Genomic DNA, 22,115 nt, shown 5'->3' with positions numbered 1-22,115 from the left:
AACTGGTGGCCTCTTTGTTACAGTAGTGTAATTTGAGGGCAAGAGAGATGGCTGGATCACCAGCTCTAGGCACCAACGTGGTAGAGAGTGCCAGAATGGTGCCCCCAACCCAGAGACTGCTCCCTAGCAGCAGACCCACAGAACTGCTGTTGCAGTGTGTGCATGGACACTCTGCAGCTGCTGTAGCAGCAAAAACTAAGGCAGGCAGTCCACAGTGGTAGCTGCATCTGGGGACTTTTTTTTGTGTCCCTGGAGCAGCTCTTCCCTCCCTACCTCACCCCAGCATCCCTCCCCTCTGGCCCACCACCACTTTCCAGCAGGGTTTGCCCAGGATGCAAACCCTGCTAGTTATGCCTCCCATTTGTTATTGTCACACAGGGTTACAAAATGCACTCTCCTCTTCCTGCCAGTTCCACTGAAGGAGCATATGTTCATTTTTACTGAGAATTAATAACAGACGAGGCCACATTGTCTCTAAGAAGAGATAGTCACCTTGTTTTTGAAAGGCAAAATGAAGAGAAAAAAAAAAGATCTTTCCTTGTAGTAAGTGACGGAGTAACAGCAACTAGGAAGCTGAGTCTGTACCCTGTTCTGTTCCCTGTTGGTAAGGTGCAGTTACTTTTGATTTTACGCAGCAGAAGCAAAAGGAGCAGACACTTCTGTTACCTTATTTCCTCACTTAGAATTCACACCCCAATTTCCAGGACCTGGCTTTTAGAAAAAAGGTGTGCGTTGTATGTGAGAAAATATGGTAGGTAAATAAAGGTCTAGCTCTTAAACTGGTATAGAGTAGTGTAAATTGAAACTATTTTCATTACATCATGTAAGAAATTGGCTCTCTGCCTTATATATGCCTGGTTTCAAGTTAAATATATTATATTCACTTGTCACTATTAATGGGAGATTAGTGATTGCATGCCATTGTGTCCATGATGCATCTACACTGCTTATTCCAACAATTCAAAATTAAAGAGACTCTCTTTCATAGCTTCATAGTTGGTAGGGTCGGAAGGGACCTGAGCAGATCATCAAGTCTGATCCCCTGCCGTGGGCAGGAAGAATGCTGGGGTCAAATGTCCCCGGATAGGTGATTATCTAGCCTCCTTTTGAAGACCCCCAGGGTAGGAGTGAGCACCACTTCCCTTGAATGTTTGTTCCAGATCCTAGCCGCCCTGACTGTAAAGTATTGCCTCCTGATATCTAGCCTGAACCTACTCTTAGTCAACTTGTGGCTGTTATTCCTAGTTACTCCTGGTAGTGCTTGGGAGAACAGGGACTCTCCTGTTCCTCACTGGTCCCTCCTGGTGAGTTTATAGACAGCCACCAGATCCCCTCTCAGCCTTCTCTTGTGGAGGCTGAACAGGTTCAGGTCCCATAGCCTCTCCTCGTAGGGCCTGCCCTGCTGCCCCCTGACTGTGCAAGGGGCCCTCCTCTGGACCCTCTCCCTCCTGAAGTGCGGTGCCCAGAACTGGATGCAGTACTCCAACTGCAGCCTGACCAATGTCGCATGGAGGGGGAGGATCACCTCCTTGGACCTGCTCGTGATGCATCTGTGGATGCATGACAAGGTGCGGTTAGCCTTCCTGACCGTGTCCCCACATTGGCAGCCCATATTCATCTTGGAATCAATAATGGCACCAAGATCCTTTTCTGTCTCTGTGCTGATGAGAAGGGAGTTCCCCAACCTGTAGATATGCTGCTGGTTCTTTCTCCCCAGGTGCAGTACCCTGCACTAGTCAGTATTGAATCCCATCCTGTTCTCATCCGCCCACCCCTGTAACCTGTCCAGATCTAGCTGTAGCCAATCCCTCCCTTCTAGCATGCACACTTCTCCCCACATCTTGGTGTCATCTGCGAATTTGAACCAAGGTGCTTTTCACCCCCTTGTCCAAGTCGCTGATGAAGATGTTAAACAGTGCGGGCCCGAGGACCGAGCCCTGGGGGACCCCACTGCCCATGTCCCTCCAGGTCGAAAATGACTCTGGGTATGGCCCTCCAGCCAATTTGTGACCCATCTGACTGTGTAGGCATCAATGCCAGTCGCCTAATTTTTTTATGAGAGTGGGGTGAGAGACGGTGTTGGGGTTTCACTTGAAAATTATAGTAATTTGGCCTCTTCTTGTGAGATGCTGCATGCTTTTAATTCTTTTAACTCCATTGGGGGTTAGGGGCATAGTACTTTACAAGTTTGGGCACTTTCTTGATCCTTCTCTTTCTTATCTCTGACTGTATGTGTTTTTATTGTAAAATAAAAGGGTCATTTTATGGTGACCCTGGCTAACTACTGGAACCACATCTGGAGCCATGGTACATCAGTGATTATTTGGGATGTTCATGTAGACAGAAGTGGAAGATTTATTATTTGTTTAAAACCTAATTAGGATGTCTTGGCAGAGCATCCAAATTTTGGCATCCATGCCAATGCAGCAGAAATGGATAGTAGTAACCACATTGGAAAGTCAAAAGGACAAAAGTGGTTTTTCATAAGTCTACAGGGTTTTTCTCATAAGAGAGATTCCCAACTGAATTAGGAGCAGCCATGGTAATCACAGTATGACTTGAAAGGCCACAATAAAAACAAAAGTTTGTTTCCTATCAGCAAGAGCTGAGAATTTTTCTTGCATTAAGCGAAAATGTCCTCAGTTCTATAGTTTCATAGATGTTAGAATTAGAAGGGACCTATTAGATTGAGTCCGACACCCTGCCCTGGGCAGGAATGAGTGGTGGGGTCAGATAACCCCAGCCAGGGGTCCTTTTAAACACCTCCAAGGAAGGGGACAGCACCACCTCCCTTGAAAGCATATTCTATATTTTGGCAACCCTCACTGTAAATTTTTTCCTGATGTCAATCTGAATTTGCTCTCTTCCAGTTTGTGGCCATTATTTCTAGTTACCCCAACAGGTGCCCTGCTAAACGTTGTATCTCCTATTTCTTGCTGCCCCCCCCCCCCCCCGCCCCGCCCCGGGAGAGTTTGTTAGGTGGCCATGAGATCACGTCTCAGCCTCCTCTTGTGGATATGATTTCAACCAAGCTGGTATTCTAATGTTTGCTGGAAGTGCTTGGTATATGGCACAAATTGCTGGGGAAGGAGCACTATGCTTAATTTCGATGCTCTTGCCATTCTTGCCTATAGTTAGAGGAGTATTCATTAGCTACAGAGTGACCACTTTCAGTATGCTCCAGGCCCTGTTTGGACTGAGAGACTAAAGTGGCAGTAAAATGAGAAGGAAGGAAGCTAGTTGCATTTCAAAAATGATGTTAGAGTTAGATTTTCACATCCCCTAGGGGAGCTGGCCTCCTATATCCTATTGCAGCTCAGAGGGAGTTGGACATAAGCCCTCTTAAGCACTTTGTAGCTGTATAAAGTGAGATCTTTGAGACAGACTTGATGAAAACATTGCGAGGCATTACAGCACTGTGCTGGGAAAGACAGGTTGCTACTTTGGTTTTGTTACGGTATGCAATTTCAGGGGGGAAACAAAAAAGAGTAAAGGAAATTAAATGTTCTGTTACAGGTCTGTCAACCTGTCCCTGTTGAGCGAGCCCCATATACAGAGATGAGCTCAGCAATGTCTGGCATGGGAAGAAAATGAAGCCTTGGCTCTTGCAGGTAACTTTCCCTTTCTATTAATAAAAAAAAAAAAAAAAAAGTCTTCCTTTACAGTACCTTTCTAAAAATTTGTGGAAAGATACCTAGCAGTCCTAGTGCATATTAGGTGGTCTGGCATGAGGCCTCCTGGAAGCTGGGATGTCTTTTCATCTTTCATTTTTGTGAGAATGGGTTTGGGCAACAGCCTATGCATAGAAGCCATCTTCTTAATCAAAGCAGCAGGTAAGAGACATCCTGCTGGATAATTGAGCAAGATTCTGCCTGGTTTAAGCACTTGAATGAAATGTAGACATAGAATGAGAAGGTGGAACTAAGTCCATTGTTGAAACAATACACCCCTATTTGAGAGAACCTTGTCTGAGCAAGGAATGAGACCAGTATAGAAGTAATAGCACTAAATCCAACACATACTTTTAGAGAAAAACTGAAAATAACCTGATTTTAAAAATTACTTGATCTTTTATTTGAAAAAAAATATGATCACCTACCTCATTCATAACCTCTCTGAGGGTTGTAACAGTTCTATTATGCACTCAAGCTTGCACTGAAGGGACATAAGTAGTTTCAACTCTAACAGAAGTATTCTAGTTGACTCAGGATTCAAGACAAAATTAAGACTTTAATATTAGGTCCCTGATTGTAAGGCAGTGTGTTGCCCCAGTGGTAGAAAAGGGATGTGTGTTCTGTCTCCAGTTTTTCTATGTATTCACTGTGACTTAAGCAAAAAAATGACTTGCACAAACACCTCAAAAGTGTTATGTTGATACAAGTCTTTGGTCATGGAAGATACTACTCAAATGCCAAATATTAAGTTGATCAGAGACATTTCATACTCTATAGTGAAGATCCTAGGCAGGGATATTTATTAGGGCTCTGCAAAGCTTCGGTCCCCATTTCAATTTTGTGGAGATTTGGCCCAGTTCGGTGGCCAAATCTGCTAAACCAAATTGAATCAGGAGACCTTTTATTTTTCGCCAAATCAAATTGGAAACCTCCAAATCGATTTGGAAAGATTCTGAAAGATTTGATGATTCAGATATAGACACAGCTTTAAATGTTTTTTCTACATACCTCAAGGTACCAGGGGGCTCACGAATGCTGCAATGCTGGGGTGGATGGAGCATTCCACAGGAGTGCGAGGGGCTTCCCAGTGCGCTTGGCAGCAGACCCGGAAGCAGACCAGAAGCGCTCTTGGTCGGACAGCAGTGCTTCTAGTCCACTTCATACTCGGACAGTGCACTGGGCCCTCTCCCCCGCACCTCCCTGGCTCAGTGACTGGTGCCTCCTAGGTCTGGGGGGGGCACCTGGGGTCCCCCTGCACCCTATCACTGAGTCGGGAGAGTGCAGGGCCCTCCCCCCCCACTCCCCGTGCTCCCTGCTCAACTCAGAAGTGGACAGGAAGTACTTCCGATCCACTTTTGGGTTTACCACCAAGCATGTGGGGGGACCCCCCACGCTCCTGTGGGATGCTGCATCCACCCCAACATCATAGCGTTCACAAGTAACGCCTGGTACTTCGAGGTATGTAGAAAAAACATTTAAAGCTGTGTCTATGGCCAAATTGCTGATTCTCTGAAGCAGCATCAAATCTTCAGATTTGGATTCAACAGAATCAAATTGGGGACAGTGATCTGAATCAACTAATTGAATCACTGTCCCTGATTCAGGTCGAATCTGAATCTAATAGGGCCCGTTTTGCACACCCCTAATATTTATGTTATGTACATTAGTAAAGTGAATTCTATTAACCATATCACCATTCCTTAGTATTCCTTAGTATCCTGCTTAGATTCTAAGTTGACCTATGCTTGTTATCTTCTATTCTAAATATAAAGAAGAAATATAGGATTATTGCTGATAGCACTTTGTGACAATGGTTTATGAATGTCTTGGTGACCACTACAGCACTGCTTTAGCACTTATGTCAAGGGGCTAGGGACAGAAACTACACATAAACCTGTATAAGTGATCAGAAACTGGTTCAAATTTGTAATACAAGAGAAGTTCAGTGTGCATAAACTACCTTCAAAATAGCCAAAACTAGTTTAAGATAAACCTGGATGGATGTAGTATCAAACTTAACTGGTTTAGGTTAAATTGGTTTATTGAACTTCTGTCCCAGATCCCCTCCAGATTCAAGTTTAGTTCACATTCCCTAGCATCCCAGATGTTTTGTATCTCCCCCATCCCTACCATGGCAGGGTGGGAGTGCTAGCTTTGGCCTAAGCTGTTTGCTCCAACAGAGCAGGGAGCCATGCTCTAGTTCTCCCCAGCTTCTGGCCTGGGCCACTGCAGGCTTGTGGCTGCATTTCCAGAATCAAAATGTATGTTCACTTGCTTATCAGTTCAATTTATGCAGCTTAGACTAACCTAAGTTAGCCTAACCTAAAATTGAATCAATTCAGCCTTGGGCTTTGATTGTCTGTACTTAGCCAAGGAGTATGTTCCATTGGAAAGGTGTTATCCCTTTTGCATGATGCCAGTGAGAAAGGAGCAGAAAGAACTAAATCCTAATGGAGACTCTGTAAGGAACAAACCTGCAGTGGGAGTATGATGGAGCTATCTTTTATATCTTTAATTTCTACGATTCTGTGAAAGTCTCCAGCAGAGTGAAGCTTCATCCAGAACATCAGTAGCAGCGACAATGAATGTCATGTCATTTATTTTCCTTTGTCATAATGGAGAAAGGTTTTGTAATAGAGAGGAACAATGGCTAAAGCTGCAATAGAGTAAGGGAGCTGTAGTCATTCTTTCCAGCTCTTAGAACTTCTTCCTCTATTATTACCTCTCTTGGTGACAAATTGCAAAGTAGCAAATCTTTCTTTGGAAAGATTATATTATATTGTTTTCCTCTTGTCCTTGCAGATAAAACCAGATGAAAATGACCTGATTCACCTCAGCCAAGGAATGCATCCTGGCCCTACCAGCAAGCAAGGCCAGGATCAACTGCTCAGGAGCTCTTATGTGTCAGCCTGAAAAATAACCACTGAAAAAGTTAATGTACTTTAATCATTCTAATCATTGCTTTGAAGAAATGTAGTCAATTAAACTGAATACTGGTTATAAAAGTAGAATAACTAAAAAAAGAAACAGCAAAGTTATGTTACTATAGCAGCTATTCTGCAAGATTGTAAAACACTGATTGTTGGGATGGTATTTCTTCATATTTTACTTTTGAAAAATATCCATTAATGCATCAAAATAATAAAAGCAATACATTTCCTTCCAGTATCTACCTGAGTTTCCTATATTCATTCCCCATAGATCCACAATAGCTTAGGCATAATTCTCTATATTAAGATTTACTCTATGTTAAGGGATTAATATATTAAAGCCAGAATGTACTTCTATGATTAATCAATTTGACCTTCTGCATAACCCAAGTCACAGATTTTACCAAGTAACTTCTGCATGCAGCCCTACAACTCATTGAACTATGGCTGTCTATTTTAGATGGAGAGTCAATCCTAATGCCAGGTGCTAAATTTGATTTATTCTTCTTAGAAACCAAAAGATTCTGATCCAGTAGCACTGTCTCTATTCCTTCTGTCTGTGCAACTAGTCATATTTGCACCTGGGAGAATAAAATGGTTCTCTACCAGCCCTGGAATCAGTTCAACAGGTCCGGTAGAGCCCCTGCTTTACTTGTCCTCTGGGCTGTGGTAAAAGTGCTGATGATCCTTCAGATCTTGGGGTTAAGAACATGAATCCTGAGGTTACTGTGAATAAGCCCAGCCTTTTTGTATTGTCCTTTCGGCTCAGGAATTTTCTTGGAGGCCCTGCTGAAATCAATGTGGCACAAAAGTTGCCAGATCATTAGGGCCCAAAAGAATGAAGACTGTGTGTTGTTTGATAGCTTGATCAACAAGTCAGAAAGCCAGAATCCAGAACCTATAATACAGTTTACTGAGAGTAACAGCAACAGAAGGGTTTCTACTAGGGAGAGTCACTGTTGACTGTCCTTGCAAGCACACACGTTGTGAAGGCTCTGATTCTTCCAAGTACCTTCCAGAAAAGACAAATGTAACAACGTATAGAGCTCTAAAAGCTAGCTGTACAGTATTTTTTCTAAAACCTGATGTTTTCCTAGGATGAGAGAAACAGCAGTTTTGTAAGTTATATAAGCACTCAATAGGTAAACTGAGAGCTCTCTAAACCAAAAAAGTACTGATATGTTATCTGTGAAAAAAATATATAATGTTTCTAGGATCTCTGCACAAATTTTCTAGCAGTGCAAACAAGGAACCTACTTTTTGTATCTTTACCACAGAACTTGCCATTGCCATTAAGGTATTTTCTGCTTTACATCATGTCTTGCTCTCCCTACAGGTGGAGTCCTCAGACTTTAATCATTAACAAAGAGATGAGATTTCTGTTCATGCCTTACCAGCCTGATTTCCTCTTATAATAAGTCTAGAGGCTGCATGGAGGGGGAAGAGCAGTGGATGTAATATACCTTAACTTTAGCAAGTTTTGACGGTCTCCCATGACATTCTAGGGGAATACAGACTAGATGAAAGTACTATAAGGTGGAGACTAAACTGATGGGATCATTGTGCTCAATGAGTTCTCATCAATGTCTAATTGGGAGGAGGTATCAAGTAGGATTCCTCAAGGGTCTGCTCTAGGTCCGGTATTGCTTAACATCTTCATTAATTAGAGAATGACTCCAAATTGGCTGGAGTTGCAGTCACTCTGGAGGGTAGGGCCAGGATCCAGAAACACCTGGACAGACTGGAGAAATGGGCAAAAATTAATCAGAAGAAATTCAACATGGACAAGTGCAAAGCTTTCTACTGACAGAAAAAAAATGTATGCACAAATACAGACTAGGAAATGACTGATTGCAGAGAAGGACCTGGCAATTACAGTAGACCAGGGGTGGGTAATTATTTGGGCCTGCAGGCCACATAGGAAGTTTTGAGGAGCTGCTGTGGGCTAAGGCAGTATGTGTCCCCTACACAACAGCTCACCAAACCTCCCTATGTGGGATGGGGCCATGGGCAGGCAGAGAGCTGGCATGGGCATGAGCAGGCAGCAACTTCAGCATGGGCAGCTCATCCCCACCACCACCAGCACTGCCTCTGGACCGCCCTTCTACCCTGAGGAGGTGCTGGAGCAGCTGCCTGGCTTCAACACCGGTGGCCCAGATGTGGAGGCGGCAGCAGCCAGGCAGAAGCTGCTGCTGGGTGCCAGAAAAAAGCGGGACCTGGCAGTGGGTGCGGCCACCTCCTGCCACTGCTGGGGTCTTCTCACTGCGACTGCCCAGAGCCCACGCTGAGGCTGCTCTGTGGCCCCTTGCCACCACTGCTGCTACCACCAGCAATGCCACCTCCGGGCCCACGGAGAGGAGGCACAGGGCAGCCCTGACACAGGCTCCAGGCAGCTGCAGCAAAAAAGCTCCAGCAGTGGTAAGGGGAAGGTGGCTGTGCCCGCTGCCAGGTCCTGCTTTTTTCTGGCACCCGGCAGCAGCTTCTGCTCAGCCCTGGGCTAAGCGCACATCCTCAGGCCTAGCCCTGGACCCTTCCCTGGCCTTCCCTACATGTGGGCCGGGGTCCCTGCAATGGCCGCTCTGGACCTGCCTGCCCCAGCCACAATGAGCAGTGGTGGCAGTTGGGCAGAATTGGCTGCTGGACATCAGGAAAAAGCAAGACCTGGTGGTGGTAATGGCTCTCTTCACTTTACTGCTGCTGGGGCCCTTCTTGCTGCAGCCACCCAGAGCCTGCACCAGGGATGTCCTGTGGCTCCTCCCCACTGCTGCCCCACCAGGTGAGGGAGCCCTGAGCAGGTCAGATGTGGTGACAGTAGTAGAGAAGAGTTGCAGGGAAGCTCTGGCACGGACTCCAGGTAGCCACAGTGGGGAAGATGGGCCTGCACCTGCCACCAGGTCCTGCTTTTTCCTGGCACCTACCAGCAGCTTCTGCCTAGCTGCCAACGCTCATCATGGCTGGGGCAGGCAGGTCTGGGGAAGGTGCTGCAGAGACTCTGACCCTCTGTGCAGGGCAGGCCAGGGCTCAGGCCCTGCCCACATGTGTCCTGGCTGATTTTCATAGGGCCAGGGCCAACAGTGGTGCCAGCCGGAAGGAGTTGCTGCTGCCAGGAAATGGATTCCAGCTGTGGAGCCACCCAGGGGCCACAGTCCTGCCTGGTGTGGATGGCTCCTGGATCTGGCCTATGGGCCATATTTTGGCCACCCCTGCAGTACAGCATAAAATGGATATGAGCCAACAGTGTGCTCATTTTGCCAAAAAAATAAAAATAAAGACAACAGTGTACTACAGGGTTGTATTAATAGGGGCATCACTTGCAAATCAAAAGAAGTGATCTTTGCTCTCTACTCAGAACTTATGAAGCCTCACTTGGAGTACTGTGTCCAGTTCTGCATCCCATACTTCAAGAGGGATGCAGACAGATTGGAAAAGTCCAGCAGAGAGCAACAAAAACGGCTAGCATCCTGGGAAGTATGATGTCGTGGAAACACACGCAGCATACTTTTGGGTCAGGTCAGCAGAAGCTTTTATTCAAATGAAACTACAACTGTAGGGGGGACTCCAAAGTTACATGGATTTCCCAAGCACTTGGAAGGGGTTCCCCGCCAAGAGCAAAATCAGGAGGCTTATATACTTTTAACAGTTGCTTACAACTCACATGATCATATAGTGGAGTTTGCTAGGAAAAGCAGCTACAAACAAACATTAGCTCATACTGCTTTACTGTTATCAGGATGGGAACTATGGGGGAGACAAAGCGAGAACTAACACTCCTTTCTTGCACCTGGAAATCAGAGTTGTACATACTTTTTTTTCTGCTATCGTCAAGGCCGCGGTGAGCGAAGCAGTTGCAGAGGAGTTGCAAAGAACAAACACTTTCCCTTATCTCTTCTACTATGCAGAGCCAGCAATTCCCCACAAAGCGATTATGTCATCTTACAACTTGTACGATCAAAGTTTAAGGCATTTATTTTTTTTCTGATTCCACAATGACTTAGGAGGAAAACCTGAAAGAACTAGCATTATTTAGTCTAGAGAAAAGAAAACTGAAGGTATATAAGAATCTTTAAATACTAGAAGGGTAGTTATAGAGAGGATGGGGAGAGATTTTTGTCTGTGGCCATAAGGGACAGAACTAAGAAGAAGGGCCTCAAGCTTCAGCAAGGGAAATTTAAGCTGGAAGTTTCTTACTATGAAAGTGGTTAAGCATTGGAACAGGCTTTCTAGAGAAGCTGTGGACACTCCGTCACTGAAATGTTCAAGAACAGATTGAACAGGCACTTAGCTGGATACTTTAGTTGGGGGTGGTTCTGCCTTGAGCCGGGAACTAGATTAGATGACCTGGTGAGGTCCCTTCCAGCCCTACTTTACTGTGATCTATTTATTAATTGTAATGTGTCTTTTAGTCAGTGTACAGATGTAATAAATAATAATCTGTGCACTTACCCACATGCTTTGCATAGGGATTTATCCCAACATATTGTTTAGTACAAAGATTATAATAATTTAAAGCCTATGACACTGTGGGGAATGGGGAATTTTTTTCCACAGCATGTGCAGAGACTAAAACATCAGTTCCAAAGTGCGGATCCTGTGGCTGTATCTCATTCCTCCTATCCGCAGCATGAAAGCTGCGATGGACTCTGCTGTGTTGTCCCTGTCCTCCGAAGGCAGTATTTGCAGCATGCTGGGTCAAGAGTTTGGCCAAATGCTGCAGGGTTCTGGTGAACACTGGAAACTCCCTACCCCTTTTTGAGGCTCTCAAATCTCACGCTCAATCCCTTAGATTCCCAGAGGGCAATAAAATGGTAGTTAAGTGTCCTCAATAGTGTAGTTGGATGCTGAAAATTCATCAAGTCTTTTGCTGAGAGAAGCTTTTTGTTTCTTTGTTGACTCTGCCCTAATGCACCATGCGTTTTAATTGAAGAATGCCATTGCTGTACCATGGTATGATTTCAGCAACTGAAGAAGCAAACCTTTCCTTTTTACTGTTACTATCCCTGACATTTAGCACTCCATTCATAAGCCTGAAATGAATTTGTTTCTATTTGTTTTCCTCTGATTTTGAGAGTTGTCCATGGACAAGAGGATTCACCCGTGCTTTCACAGTAAAAAATGGCTCTTTGTTACAAAATTTGTACTGGTTTCCCTGGACAGACCAAATGTCAGGCACATTAGATATCCCGCCCATGCTAAATGTGTATACTGTATATGCATCAGCAGAGAGAGAACTGATGTTCTGATCCTGAAATGAATATCCCTCTGCCATGTGAATTAAGGGAGAATCCCCACTGACCAGAACAAGCGTTGAGGTGTTTATCTTTGCTGGGCCACTAGAGGGTACATCTGCTACTGATTCTCACAGTAGGAAGCCCATTACATACTTCCTGATGCTTTAAAGCCTGTTATGATCACTCTCATCATAACATCCCAACTTTAGGTTTATTTCAACAGCAGTAAACAGTAAGCCATTTACTTTCACTATTAGTACTGTACAGAATGTATATAATATAAATAGATCTAGAGATTTTCAATAATTTGTAGTTTCTTGGTATGTAACAGCATCTAGGCAATTTCAGTTGTGCAGAAAACAAAGCGAGTCAGCTCGTCACAATATTGACAAAGCAGAAGCGGAATAAAAGCTAGTTGTAAACCCTGCAACCTCCCATCTACAACACCTACTCACACACACAATGCAGCAACAACATGAATGATGAAACAAAGCCTTCAGTCTCATCCTAAAGCTAGTCAAAGCTAGAGTGTGACATATTTCACAGTTTGGGAAGGGGAAGAGGGGAATAAAGAGACACTGCTTTTTCTGCCAAAATCTTGCTTCCCTCATGTAGCCTGAACATCAGGACAGTTAGAAACACTGCCCTGTCAGTCTTAATTGTGTTCACAAGACAATCAAGTCAGCTTCACATTAATTTTGCAAACAGGAGTTGATCTGATTTGGGGATTTTTCACAGTAAGCCAAGCACTCTCTTCACTGGTGAAGGGTGCCTTAAGAGGAAGTCAAGCATTGCAGTGTTGAGGCAGAAGAGGAGGGACAGATGAGTCAAAGAGCACATCCAGACTTCTCTTTCCTCCTTTCATTCTGCATGCTGGCTAGCTGACCTCAATTTCTGGCTCTAGCTGGCGAGAGAGAAGAAGGCTGGAGAGAAGGCAGGCACAAGCAGCAATGAGAGAAATGCTGAAAGAGAAATTGGCCCCAAATAAACAAAAGATTTTATTTCCAAGTTACAGTGAGCTACCTTGTGCTGAGCTGAAAAAAAAAAGCAATTTCTTTCATCTGTGGGACAAAAATAAAAAAGAAAGGTAATCAATGCTTTGTGGGTGATTAAAACATGGAAAACATACAAGAAAATGGAAGAGAAGGAAAGAAAATAATAGCTTTCTGTTATGTTCGGAAGGGAGAGAGGGCATGAAGAGAAACAGGAATGGTATTCTGCCTGGGAGCCAAGAGCACTTCCTAGCAGAAAGCACTCCTCTGAAGTGGAGAAAGCTCACAGGATTTGAATTTGCAGTCGAATAGGATCTGCATGTAAAAATAGTTGCGTAAGAATTTCCTGGTGTGATAGTAGCAGTAGTGGAAGGAGGCTTTTTGTGTAGCTGGTAGGCCTGTGTGAAGCAGTTAGTATTCGCTTTGGATTCAGATTCGGCCAGTTTGCAGAACAGTGATTTGATTCGGTGAGTCGAATCACTGTCCTGAGTCGATTTAGCCAAATCTGATTCAGAGATTCAGCTCCTGCCAAATCAGCCAAATCTCCGGATCACAAAGACCCCATTTCCTGCCCGCTCTCCCAGCCCTGCCCAGCCCCAGCTCCTGGCTCTTTGGGAAAAAAAACTCCCACTCACTGGCTCCTGTCTGGTGTGGGGTGGGCTCTGCTGCCCCCCCACTGCCCCACACCACATGGGGGGGGCTCTGCCACAAGCCCCCCCAACCACTGCCCGCTCTCCCAGGCCCCTCATGGCTGTCCTACCTGTTGCAGCTCCTGGCCCTTTAAAAAAAAACACCCCCCCCCAGACACACCAGCTCCTGCCCACCACAGGGGCGATCCCCACTGCCCCCCACTGATCCCCCCACTGCATGGGGGGATCTGCCACAAGCCCCCAGCACCCCTGAGGCCACTGCAGCAGCCAGTAAGTCCAGGGGTTTGGTTTTGTTTTTTTTAAAGGGCCGGGAGCTGGGGTGGGCAGGGCAGCCACGGGGGGCCAGGAGAGTGCGTGGGGGTCAGAGCCCCTCGGTGGCAGCACCTGTTGAGTGGGGCTGTTTTTTTAAACAACTGGGAGCGGGGGGCCATGGTCCCCTCCCCCCTTTTCCAGCCTCCCCTTCCCTGCCCCCTATTTACCAGCGTGGAGTCCGGGTCCAGCTCCCTGCTGCAGTGAGTTCGGACTGCCCAAATCGCCAAAGCTCTCTGAATCTTTTCTAAATCAATTTGGAGAGCTTTGAATTGATTTGGACCTTTTAATTGGTCCCCTGATTCAATTTGGAGATTTGGCCACCGAATCAGGCTGAATCTCCTCTGAATCAAACCAGCACCTGAAGCTTTGCACAGCCCTAGTAGCTGATACTTGTCTAATTTCATCTCTACTCTTTGGTTGGCCTCTCTTTCAGGTTATCCACAGAGTACATGTCATGCACTGCCAGTGATTCCTTTGATTTTTTTTTAATAGCCCCTTGCAAGCAAATTAACTCTATAAAAGGAAACTCACCCCTGAACATTTGACCACCCACTAGCGAAGGGAAGCAATGCACAAAGTGGACCAGAAAAGAAGAAAAACCCAAATTTACCCAACTCAGAGGATAGAGAAAAACAGAAGAAAGGTCTGGAAGTGTACCATCCTCCAGTAAACCAAGCAAGAGTGACCTGCTGACAGATGGTTCAAGATATCTAGAGGGAAGATTTCAGATCATTAACATTCCTCGCAAGCTCCCAAGAGGGAGGAGGGGGAAGAGAGAGAGACACACACATATAAAGGGGTGAGGGAGGGAAGGAAGGGAGACTCCAGTTAAACTAGGTATATAGATTTGATTTCTGTTACCAAATGCAGCATAACTCTTAGCTCCATATACGCATATTACCATAACCACTTCTCTTAGGTTTTTTAATCGATCTAGAGAAGGAAATGTAAAAGAGGAGTCCCCATTGATCCTGCTGTAAGACCTCTACTACAGACAGCAAAACCAGAATCACACCGGCAGTGTGTGTGTGTCAGTATGTGGACAATATATTAATAATAAACTCTCTGTGATTATTCTTTTCTGTTCCTCCATGTGCTGCCACTCCCCATATAATATCTAGGGAACTGAAATGTGTCCCCTCCACATTTCCATTTTTTTTTTTCAATATAAAGGAGCCCTCTCAGCTTCAGTTTTGAGGGCTATTTGGAGTTTTCCTTTTCCCATTCCCAAATATTTCATTTTCTCTTTTCTTACCTGCTGCCCTCATCATGGCATTGCTTCTTTTTTCCCTATCATAGATTCATAGATGTTAGGGTCGGAAGGGACCTCAGTAGATCATCGAGTCCAACCCCCTCCCCTAGGCAGGAAAGAGCGCTGGGGTCAGATGACCCAGGCTAGGTGTTTGTCCAGTCTCCTCTTGAAGACCCCCAAGGCGAGGAAGAGCACTACCTCCCTTGGAAGCCCATTCCAGATTCTGGCAGCCCTGAAAAAGTTCTTTTTAATGTCCAACCTAAATTTGCTCTCCATCAATTTGTGGCCATTGTTCCCAGTTATTCCTAGTAAACAAAGCATCTCCTAATCTCCTATTCCCTGCTGCCCTCCCCTGATAAATTTATAGGCAGCCACAAGATCACCTCTAAGCCTTCTCTTGCAAAAGCTGAAGAGATCTAGGTCCCTCAGTCTTTCCTCGCTGGGCCTTGCCTACTGGCCTCTGGCCATATGAGTGGCCCTCCTCTGAACCCTTAAGATTCTCCGCATCCCTCATGAAGTGCGGCACCCAAAACTGGACACACTACTCCAACTGCAGCCTGACCAGTGCCGCATAGAGAGGAAGTACCACCTCCCTGTACCTGTTTGTCATGCATCTGCAAATGCATGATAAAGTGCAGTTAGCCTTGTTGATCACTTTGTTACATTGATGACTCATGTTCATCTTGGAGTCAGCTATGACTCCAAGATCCCTTTCCACTGCTGCCTACTGAGAAGGTCATCCCCCAGCCTGTAAGTGTGTTGGTGGTTCTTTTTTGCTCAGGTGCAGCACTTTGCACTTGTCTTGGTTGAACTGCATCCTATTTCATTCTGCCCATTTTTCCAACCTGTCCAGATCCACCTGGATCCATTCCCTACCCTCTTGTGTGTTAACTTTGCCCCATAATTTGGTATCATCTGTGAACTTGGACAGGGTGCTCTCTACTCCCTTGTCCAAGCCACTGATGAAGACATTGAATAGCACTGGTCCAAGGACCGAGCCTTGAGGGACTCCATGGCCCACATCTTTCCAGGTCGATGTTGACCCATCCACCACCACTATCTGGGTGCGACCCCCTAAGCCAATTTGCCACCCACCTGTAATTATCTATATCACAGCCTGTCAGTTTATTTACAAGAACAGAATGTGATACCATATCAAAGGCCTTCTTAAAGTCTCAGTTGATGACATCTACCTTAACTCCTGCGTCTAAGCATTTTGTGACCTGGTCATAAAAAGAAACAAGGTTAGTCAGGAAGGATCTACCTGCAATGAACCTGTGCTGATTTCCTTTCAGCATTATTTCCCCTGCTGGGCTCCCACAAATGTGATCCTTAATAATTTTTTCCAGAGTTTTCCCAAGGGTAGCGGTGAGACTAACTGGCCTAATGTTTACTGGTTCCTCCCTCCTCCCCTTCTTGAAAATAGGGACTGCATTGGCCCTTTTCCAGTCCTCCGGGACCTGACCAGAGCACCATGAGTGCTCAAACAGCCATGCCAATGGCTCTGCTATGACACTGGCCAATTCCTTCAGCACCCTTAGATGAAGTTCATCTGGGCCTGCTGATTAGAACACATCCAGCCCCTCCAAGTGCCCCTTCACTAAGCCTGTGCTAACAGTTGGTGGGCTGGTGTCCCTCCTGTGTCTATCTACGGTCCAATTGAGAGATTTGTCTTGGTTTGTGTCTAGGAATACAGATCCAAAGAATTCACTGAAAAGCTCAGCTTTGTCCCTCCTTCCCCCTCCCCCCCCCATCACCAATTGCCCTAGTTTGTCCTGTGCTACCCTGCACCAATTGCCCTAGTTTGTCCTATGCTACCCTGCACCTTCCTTTTGCTTCCTAAAAACCTGAAAAATAACTTGTTAGTTACCTTCCATCAATGGCTTGATGTACAGGATGTAGGAGCCAAGCAGAGATATTAAAAAGATGCAACTCCAGTGACTGATGCTTATATTATGTCAAGCATGCCAAGGAGAGAAGTGACTGAATCCCACCTGGAAGAGAGCATCTCTGGCAGAATTGTGGCAAGTAGCTGAGAGCTCTTCTGATGACTGTCTTACTTTCCTCCAGCTATACTACCTCTCCCCTTTCCCCAGCTGGACTTCAATGTCCAATTTACTATTAGCCTAAGTAGAGGGGCATCTCAACAATACATGGGGCCCTTAAGGTAGCTAGAGTTACTGCAGTATTAATAAGGGTGGTTGTTGCAGCCACAGCATGTGAAGAATAGATTTATTCAGTCTGTCCCTTATGCAGCTTACTCTTGTGATCAAGAATGTATATTTCTAGAGGCAAAAGGCTGTCACTAGTCCACCATACCATCAACATCTACAGAGGATTAAACTGTTCTCAGATTGAGTGGGTAGAGACAGGAACTCAAAGGACCAAGGGACACTTAGCTTGATGCTTTACTCTTTTAGAAAAATAACACGAGATCTAAGATATTGACAGCATTCAGTAATAATGGCTTAAAGTGTATGTCAAACCTCAGACTTGTTCTGTATTTTCCACTTGCCTTGGGGAGGTAGTTCCACGCAGCATTCTGCATCAGGTTGAGAGTGGTTGATGATGACTAATTCTGTTCAGATTTACTTCTCTATATTGCTTTGCGCTGCACTTTCATGCTGACTCATACAATCCTTGGAGGGGAGGAGGAGATGAAGATCTGCATGGCATGGTGTAGCTGGTACATTTATTCAAACCTTTTCACATGGGATTAGCCTAGTCAGAACAGGCTAGAAAAGCAATATCTTGCTGCAACAATTGCAACTTGCTTTTGGCAATATAATACAAGTATTGTAGAGAGTAGCTTCATATTCATTTAAGTGGAAAGTAACTCCAGACATTCAATACTGGAAACTTTAAATAAATCTTTATTACCTTACACTGGAGACATTTGTGTCAATGACAGATTGGGGGTTACACAAGCATTTTAGAGTAATTGTGTCTAGCTGCTTTTTCCCTATAGCCGAGAGGGAGAAAATGGTGTCTGGCTCAACGCCACATATGCCATGGGTTCCATTCGTAGTTCTGGAGTGAGTTTGTTAAACCATACACATCTCTGTGTCTGGGGGTGCATCCTGAGCAAGTACAGTGGTGCAGTTGCACCCCTCTTTGATTCCTGTTCCACCCAAGTTTTAAAACCAACTCTCTGGGAGGGGCAGCAGAATTTCTATTCAGGTATTCAGGCAGTGCCAAGAGAGTCAATTGACTTTATGGTTCATTATCATCTCCTTCATTTCTGCTAATCTCTGAACTCCCTGATGCCGAAGCAGGGGGACATTGTCCCCACCTGGGCTCAGCCATTGGAGCCCGTTCCAACAGCAGGGAGCTCCCAGGGATAGGCAGTAATGTCCTGCCCCCTGCTGCCCAGCTGACCAGTAGCAAATTAGCTCTTGGTCAGCCATCTACATGTGCCTTACTATGCAGTAACTACTCGGCAGGTAATTTGTTACCTGGCTGAATCAGGATACTGGAGAATAATCCAAATATTATTAACAAATTAACTGCCAAGTAGTTACTGTGGAGTAAGGCATCTAATGCAGGTAAAAAATTAATTGCCAAGTAGAGCAAATTACTGCGCAGTAAGGGTCTGCACACACAGACAGTGACATTTAATGCACGGAAATTCGCTCTACTGTGCAGTAAAGTGTCTTATGTTCATAATAGACTATATCTCAGTCTATTATGAACAATCCCCTTCCTGTGTTTGCCAAGTTCCCCACTTCACCGTGGTTGTAGGTGCTGGTGTTACTGACTACTGACACCTCCTGAATGGTGAGGGGCTGGGGTTGGATAGAGGCCAGAGAAGGAAACTAGGACTAAAAACAAGTGCCGAGGGGCATGGGGAATAAACTATATAAGGACATGTAAGAATACAGTAAGGGACTGGGTAGGCAGAGAGTGGGGTAGGGAGGGAGGGATAAAGACTGGCTAAGCAAGAAAAACAAGACTCCTTAGGCTTCACCAACCTTTGCCATTAACAAGTGAAACCCACTGGCACGTGTCTCATCCCTTTCTGATTAACTGGTATCAACATGATACAATTTCTGGGTTTCTTTCCCCCCTAGCTCATTTGTTTTTGTTTTCAGCCAAGGAGCTGTGTTAAAAGAACACAGGATGCAAAGTGAAGCACTTTTAAGTTAGGAAATGCCAGGATTCAGGTTACCTATGCAACCTCATAAGTAGTGCCGATCATTTCAAAGGGAACCTCACATGCTTAAAGTTAAACCCATGATTAACGAGTTTGATTGGTTTGAAGTTTTCATGTACAGTGAAATGACTTTATGCTCATCTGTTAAAAGGGCCACAGAGTCAGTGTGATAATTACAGAGCAAGGCTCCCAGAGTGGTGTATCATGGCCACAACATTAATGAGGATCAGGCCTTAAAGGATTGCACAAGTGCCAGACATTGTTGGGAAATCTCAAGTGCTATTTCATATTGCTTGCTTGCAACGCCCAGCATTGCCAAACAACTGTAGGCTGCTGTCCTGTGAGAGCTATGTTTACTTCTTTAACATTTAAATATAATATGGAAATTAACTGACAGTACTTTACAGAAATATTTTTAAAAACAGAAGCAGTACAGGTACAATATGCAGAGACTTGCTGCACAAATAACCTTGAGCTTAGCCAAAGAGTTATGTGGCCTCTTTCAAACCTTGTTTTCATTTATCATGTCTTTTTCTTTCTTCCTGATTGTCCCCATTGCCTTGAATATCGGGAACCAGAACTGGAGCTACGAAGACAGAAAAATGTATCAGATTCCAACTGAGTACCAGTTTTTTACCAACACAGCCACCCAGCTCCTTAAATCTAATTAAAGCACCCACAGCATCTCATGTATTCAGCGTCCTGTGCTTCAAGATTGTGGCAGTGCTGCTTTAACTAAAGCTTGTTCGATTAATCAAGTCTGCTCCAACGTGTGCTAATTAACATGTCTTGAAGCAGGCATTGGGCACATGTATAGGTGCCCCAATAGACCACTACCCCCTACGTATTTTAAGGTGGATTTTCATAGATATGCCTCGAGCTTTGGCATGTTTTAACAATCTCAGGCCCTGATCCTGTTGTGCATGTGGGGTCCTCCCCATCTGGCCACAGGATTGGGGCCTAAGTAAATCAAGTAAATACTGTACGTTTATATTCAAATGTGATTTGTGTGTGATATGTGGAGAAGAAAACGTGCTGACATAACTCTGTTTACATCTTTCTGGCAGGAAAATTATCTCTGAATTGGGGACAGAGATAATTTGCCTACTAGAAAGATTTGAACTTGTTTGCTCTTCAGGACAAGCAAAAAGTGGGAAGACTAAACCACCTGGTCTTTGGCAAAGTTCTCATCTGAATCCAGATCTGAATCCTGCAGCTACCTGTAGAGAAAGATTTGTTTTTTCATAGTATTTATGGCTTACCGTTTGAGCAAATGAGTTAAGTTTCCTTTTCACATTTTTCTGTGGAGGCTTTTCTCTGTATCTCAGTAATTTTGAATGCAGGTAACGGATCCTTGTCATCTCTATGTTGGGATAGAATGAACTTGACACTAGTACTTTAAGCTGAACCAGGATACTGGAGAATAATCCAAATATGATTAAGAAAAAGATGATGACTCCAATCTGGATCCATGTTGAGAGCAGAGGAAACTCTGGTTTAGGAATGCAGTCATGTTTAAACAGAGGAATCTTCAAATAAAAATTATTTTGAATGACTTTTCCTGTATTGATAATGAAGTTGTCCTCATTTTTCTGCATGGGAGAAATATAAAACATATAGTTTAAAAAAAAATTGTTTGCACCTCAGATAAGCAGAATCACATTTGTGATGTACAAATGTTCTATTAATGATCTAGTCCTTTCTGTGTCAATGCAGGATTCATCATAACAGTATGTATGTTGAACCCTTCAGGGTTTTTGTGAGATGTGCTAAGTAATAGGATTTGTACTACTTCTTTCGGGACACAGTCCCACAAACTTGGGAATCATGCTATCAGAAACTCTCTCTTGATATTGGTGGTTTTATTTATTTTAACATTTTTCCACCTCATGCTAGCTGATTTTTCTTCTCCTTTTACATTCTTCAGATATTTAAAGATGTTTTGTTGGTTTCCTAGACTAAATTATATGCTCCTTTATCCAGATTTACATTGCTGTAACTGAAGACATAATTTGATGCATAAATTTTCCTTAGAAATTGCTTTCTCTGCTCCTGTACTAACCTTTTTTGCTGTTTTTAGAACTCTCCAATGGAGTTCATTCTAGAATTAAAAGGAGTGGAGGAAATACACCTATGAATTCAACATATCATTGAGCTAGTAAAGAGATTCAGTATCAAATATGGGTTCAAAAATGGGCCAGAATGTACAACCCTTTGCCTGGAATAAATCTCTCCTGAGATTGCATAGTTCATTCTTCCTATCCAGTTTTTGGTTTGCATCTCTGAAATGGACAACTCTTGAATCCAGTGTAAGCAGGGGTGTTTTTCAATGTGGACAGCCCCCTCTCAGGCACTCGAACCAAGGGAAAGGCCCAAATTTCCCATCCTTGAAAATTTTTAGATAAAGGCTGGAATTTTGCTGCTGGGATTTGAATCTACTAGGAGCCAGGCTTGTTTCACATATTCTAGAAAACTGTACAGTAATTAGATGATAACATCCCTCAGAAAATGTGTCTCTATGAGCGCCTCCTGCTCTCCGCTGGTTGTAATTTGGGCCCCTCTGGATCACCGTGTATGTGTAGCACAGCCCATTATTAAGGGTCAGAACTGCTGAGTTGCCTGTTATAAGTAGAACTGGGCAAAAATTCAATTGTCTGTCTCATAGGAAATTCAGATATTTTGATGTTTAAGTCAAATATTGACTTTTGAGAAATGAAAAGTTCTAATGAAATGAAGAAATGTTGTATTTCAGCTCAGTTCAGTACTAGAATGCATTTACCTGAACTTCCCCTAAGTCTCAAAAATGGTATTTCAGGTACCTCATCTCCCTTCTCTCCTCTGCTGGCTAGGCCTCCCACACAGACTATGGTTCAGTGATGTATTATTATCATGGGAAGCCTATGATGCACTGCACTGGTTCAGCA

At 44.3% G+C, this 22,115-nt stretch overlaps 2 protein-coding genes across 2 annotated transcripts in view; one reads left to right on the top strand and one right to left on the bottom strand.

The window, feature by feature from the left end:
* The window catches only part of DPYS (dihydropyrimidinase), a 61,766-nt gene extending 54,950 nt beyond the window's left edge, over positions 1–6,816 (top strand). The window contains exons 9-10 of the mRNA XM_006038229.3: positions 3,517–3,611; positions 6,477–6,816. Of these exons, the coding sequence (XP_006038291.1) occupies positions 3,517–3,594 (78 nt within the window). The 3' untranslated portion in view covers positions 3,595–3,611; positions 6,477–6,816. The remainder of the gene's footprint in view (positions 1–3,516; positions 3,612–6,476) is intronic.
* An 11,100-nt stretch (positions 6,817–17,916) lies between these two features.
* Positions 17,917–22,115, bottom strand: part of DCSTAMP (dendrocyte expressed seven transmembrane protein) — a 17,577-nt gene continuing 13,378 nt past the window's right edge. Inside the window, exons 3-4 of the mRNA XM_006038230.2 lie at positions 20,454–20,783; positions 17,917–19,777 (exon numbers count right to left, since the gene is read on the bottom strand). Of these exons, the coding sequence (XP_006038292.2) occupies positions 19,694–19,777; positions 20,454–20,783 (414 nt within the window). The 3' untranslated portion in view covers positions 17,917–19,693. The remainder of the gene's footprint in view (positions 19,778–20,453; positions 20,784–22,115) is intronic.

This window comes from Alligator sinensis, unplaced genomic scaffold (genome assembly GCF_000455745.1).
Source record: "Alligator sinensis unplaced genomic scaffold, ASM45574v1 scaffold20_1, whole genome shotgun sequence".
Lineage (NCBI taxonomy): Eukaryota > Metazoa > Chordata > Crocodylia > Alligatoridae > Alligator > Alligator sinensis.
Note: the sequence above shows the minus strand (reverse complement) of the source record. Positions and strands in the feature narration are given on the sequence as shown.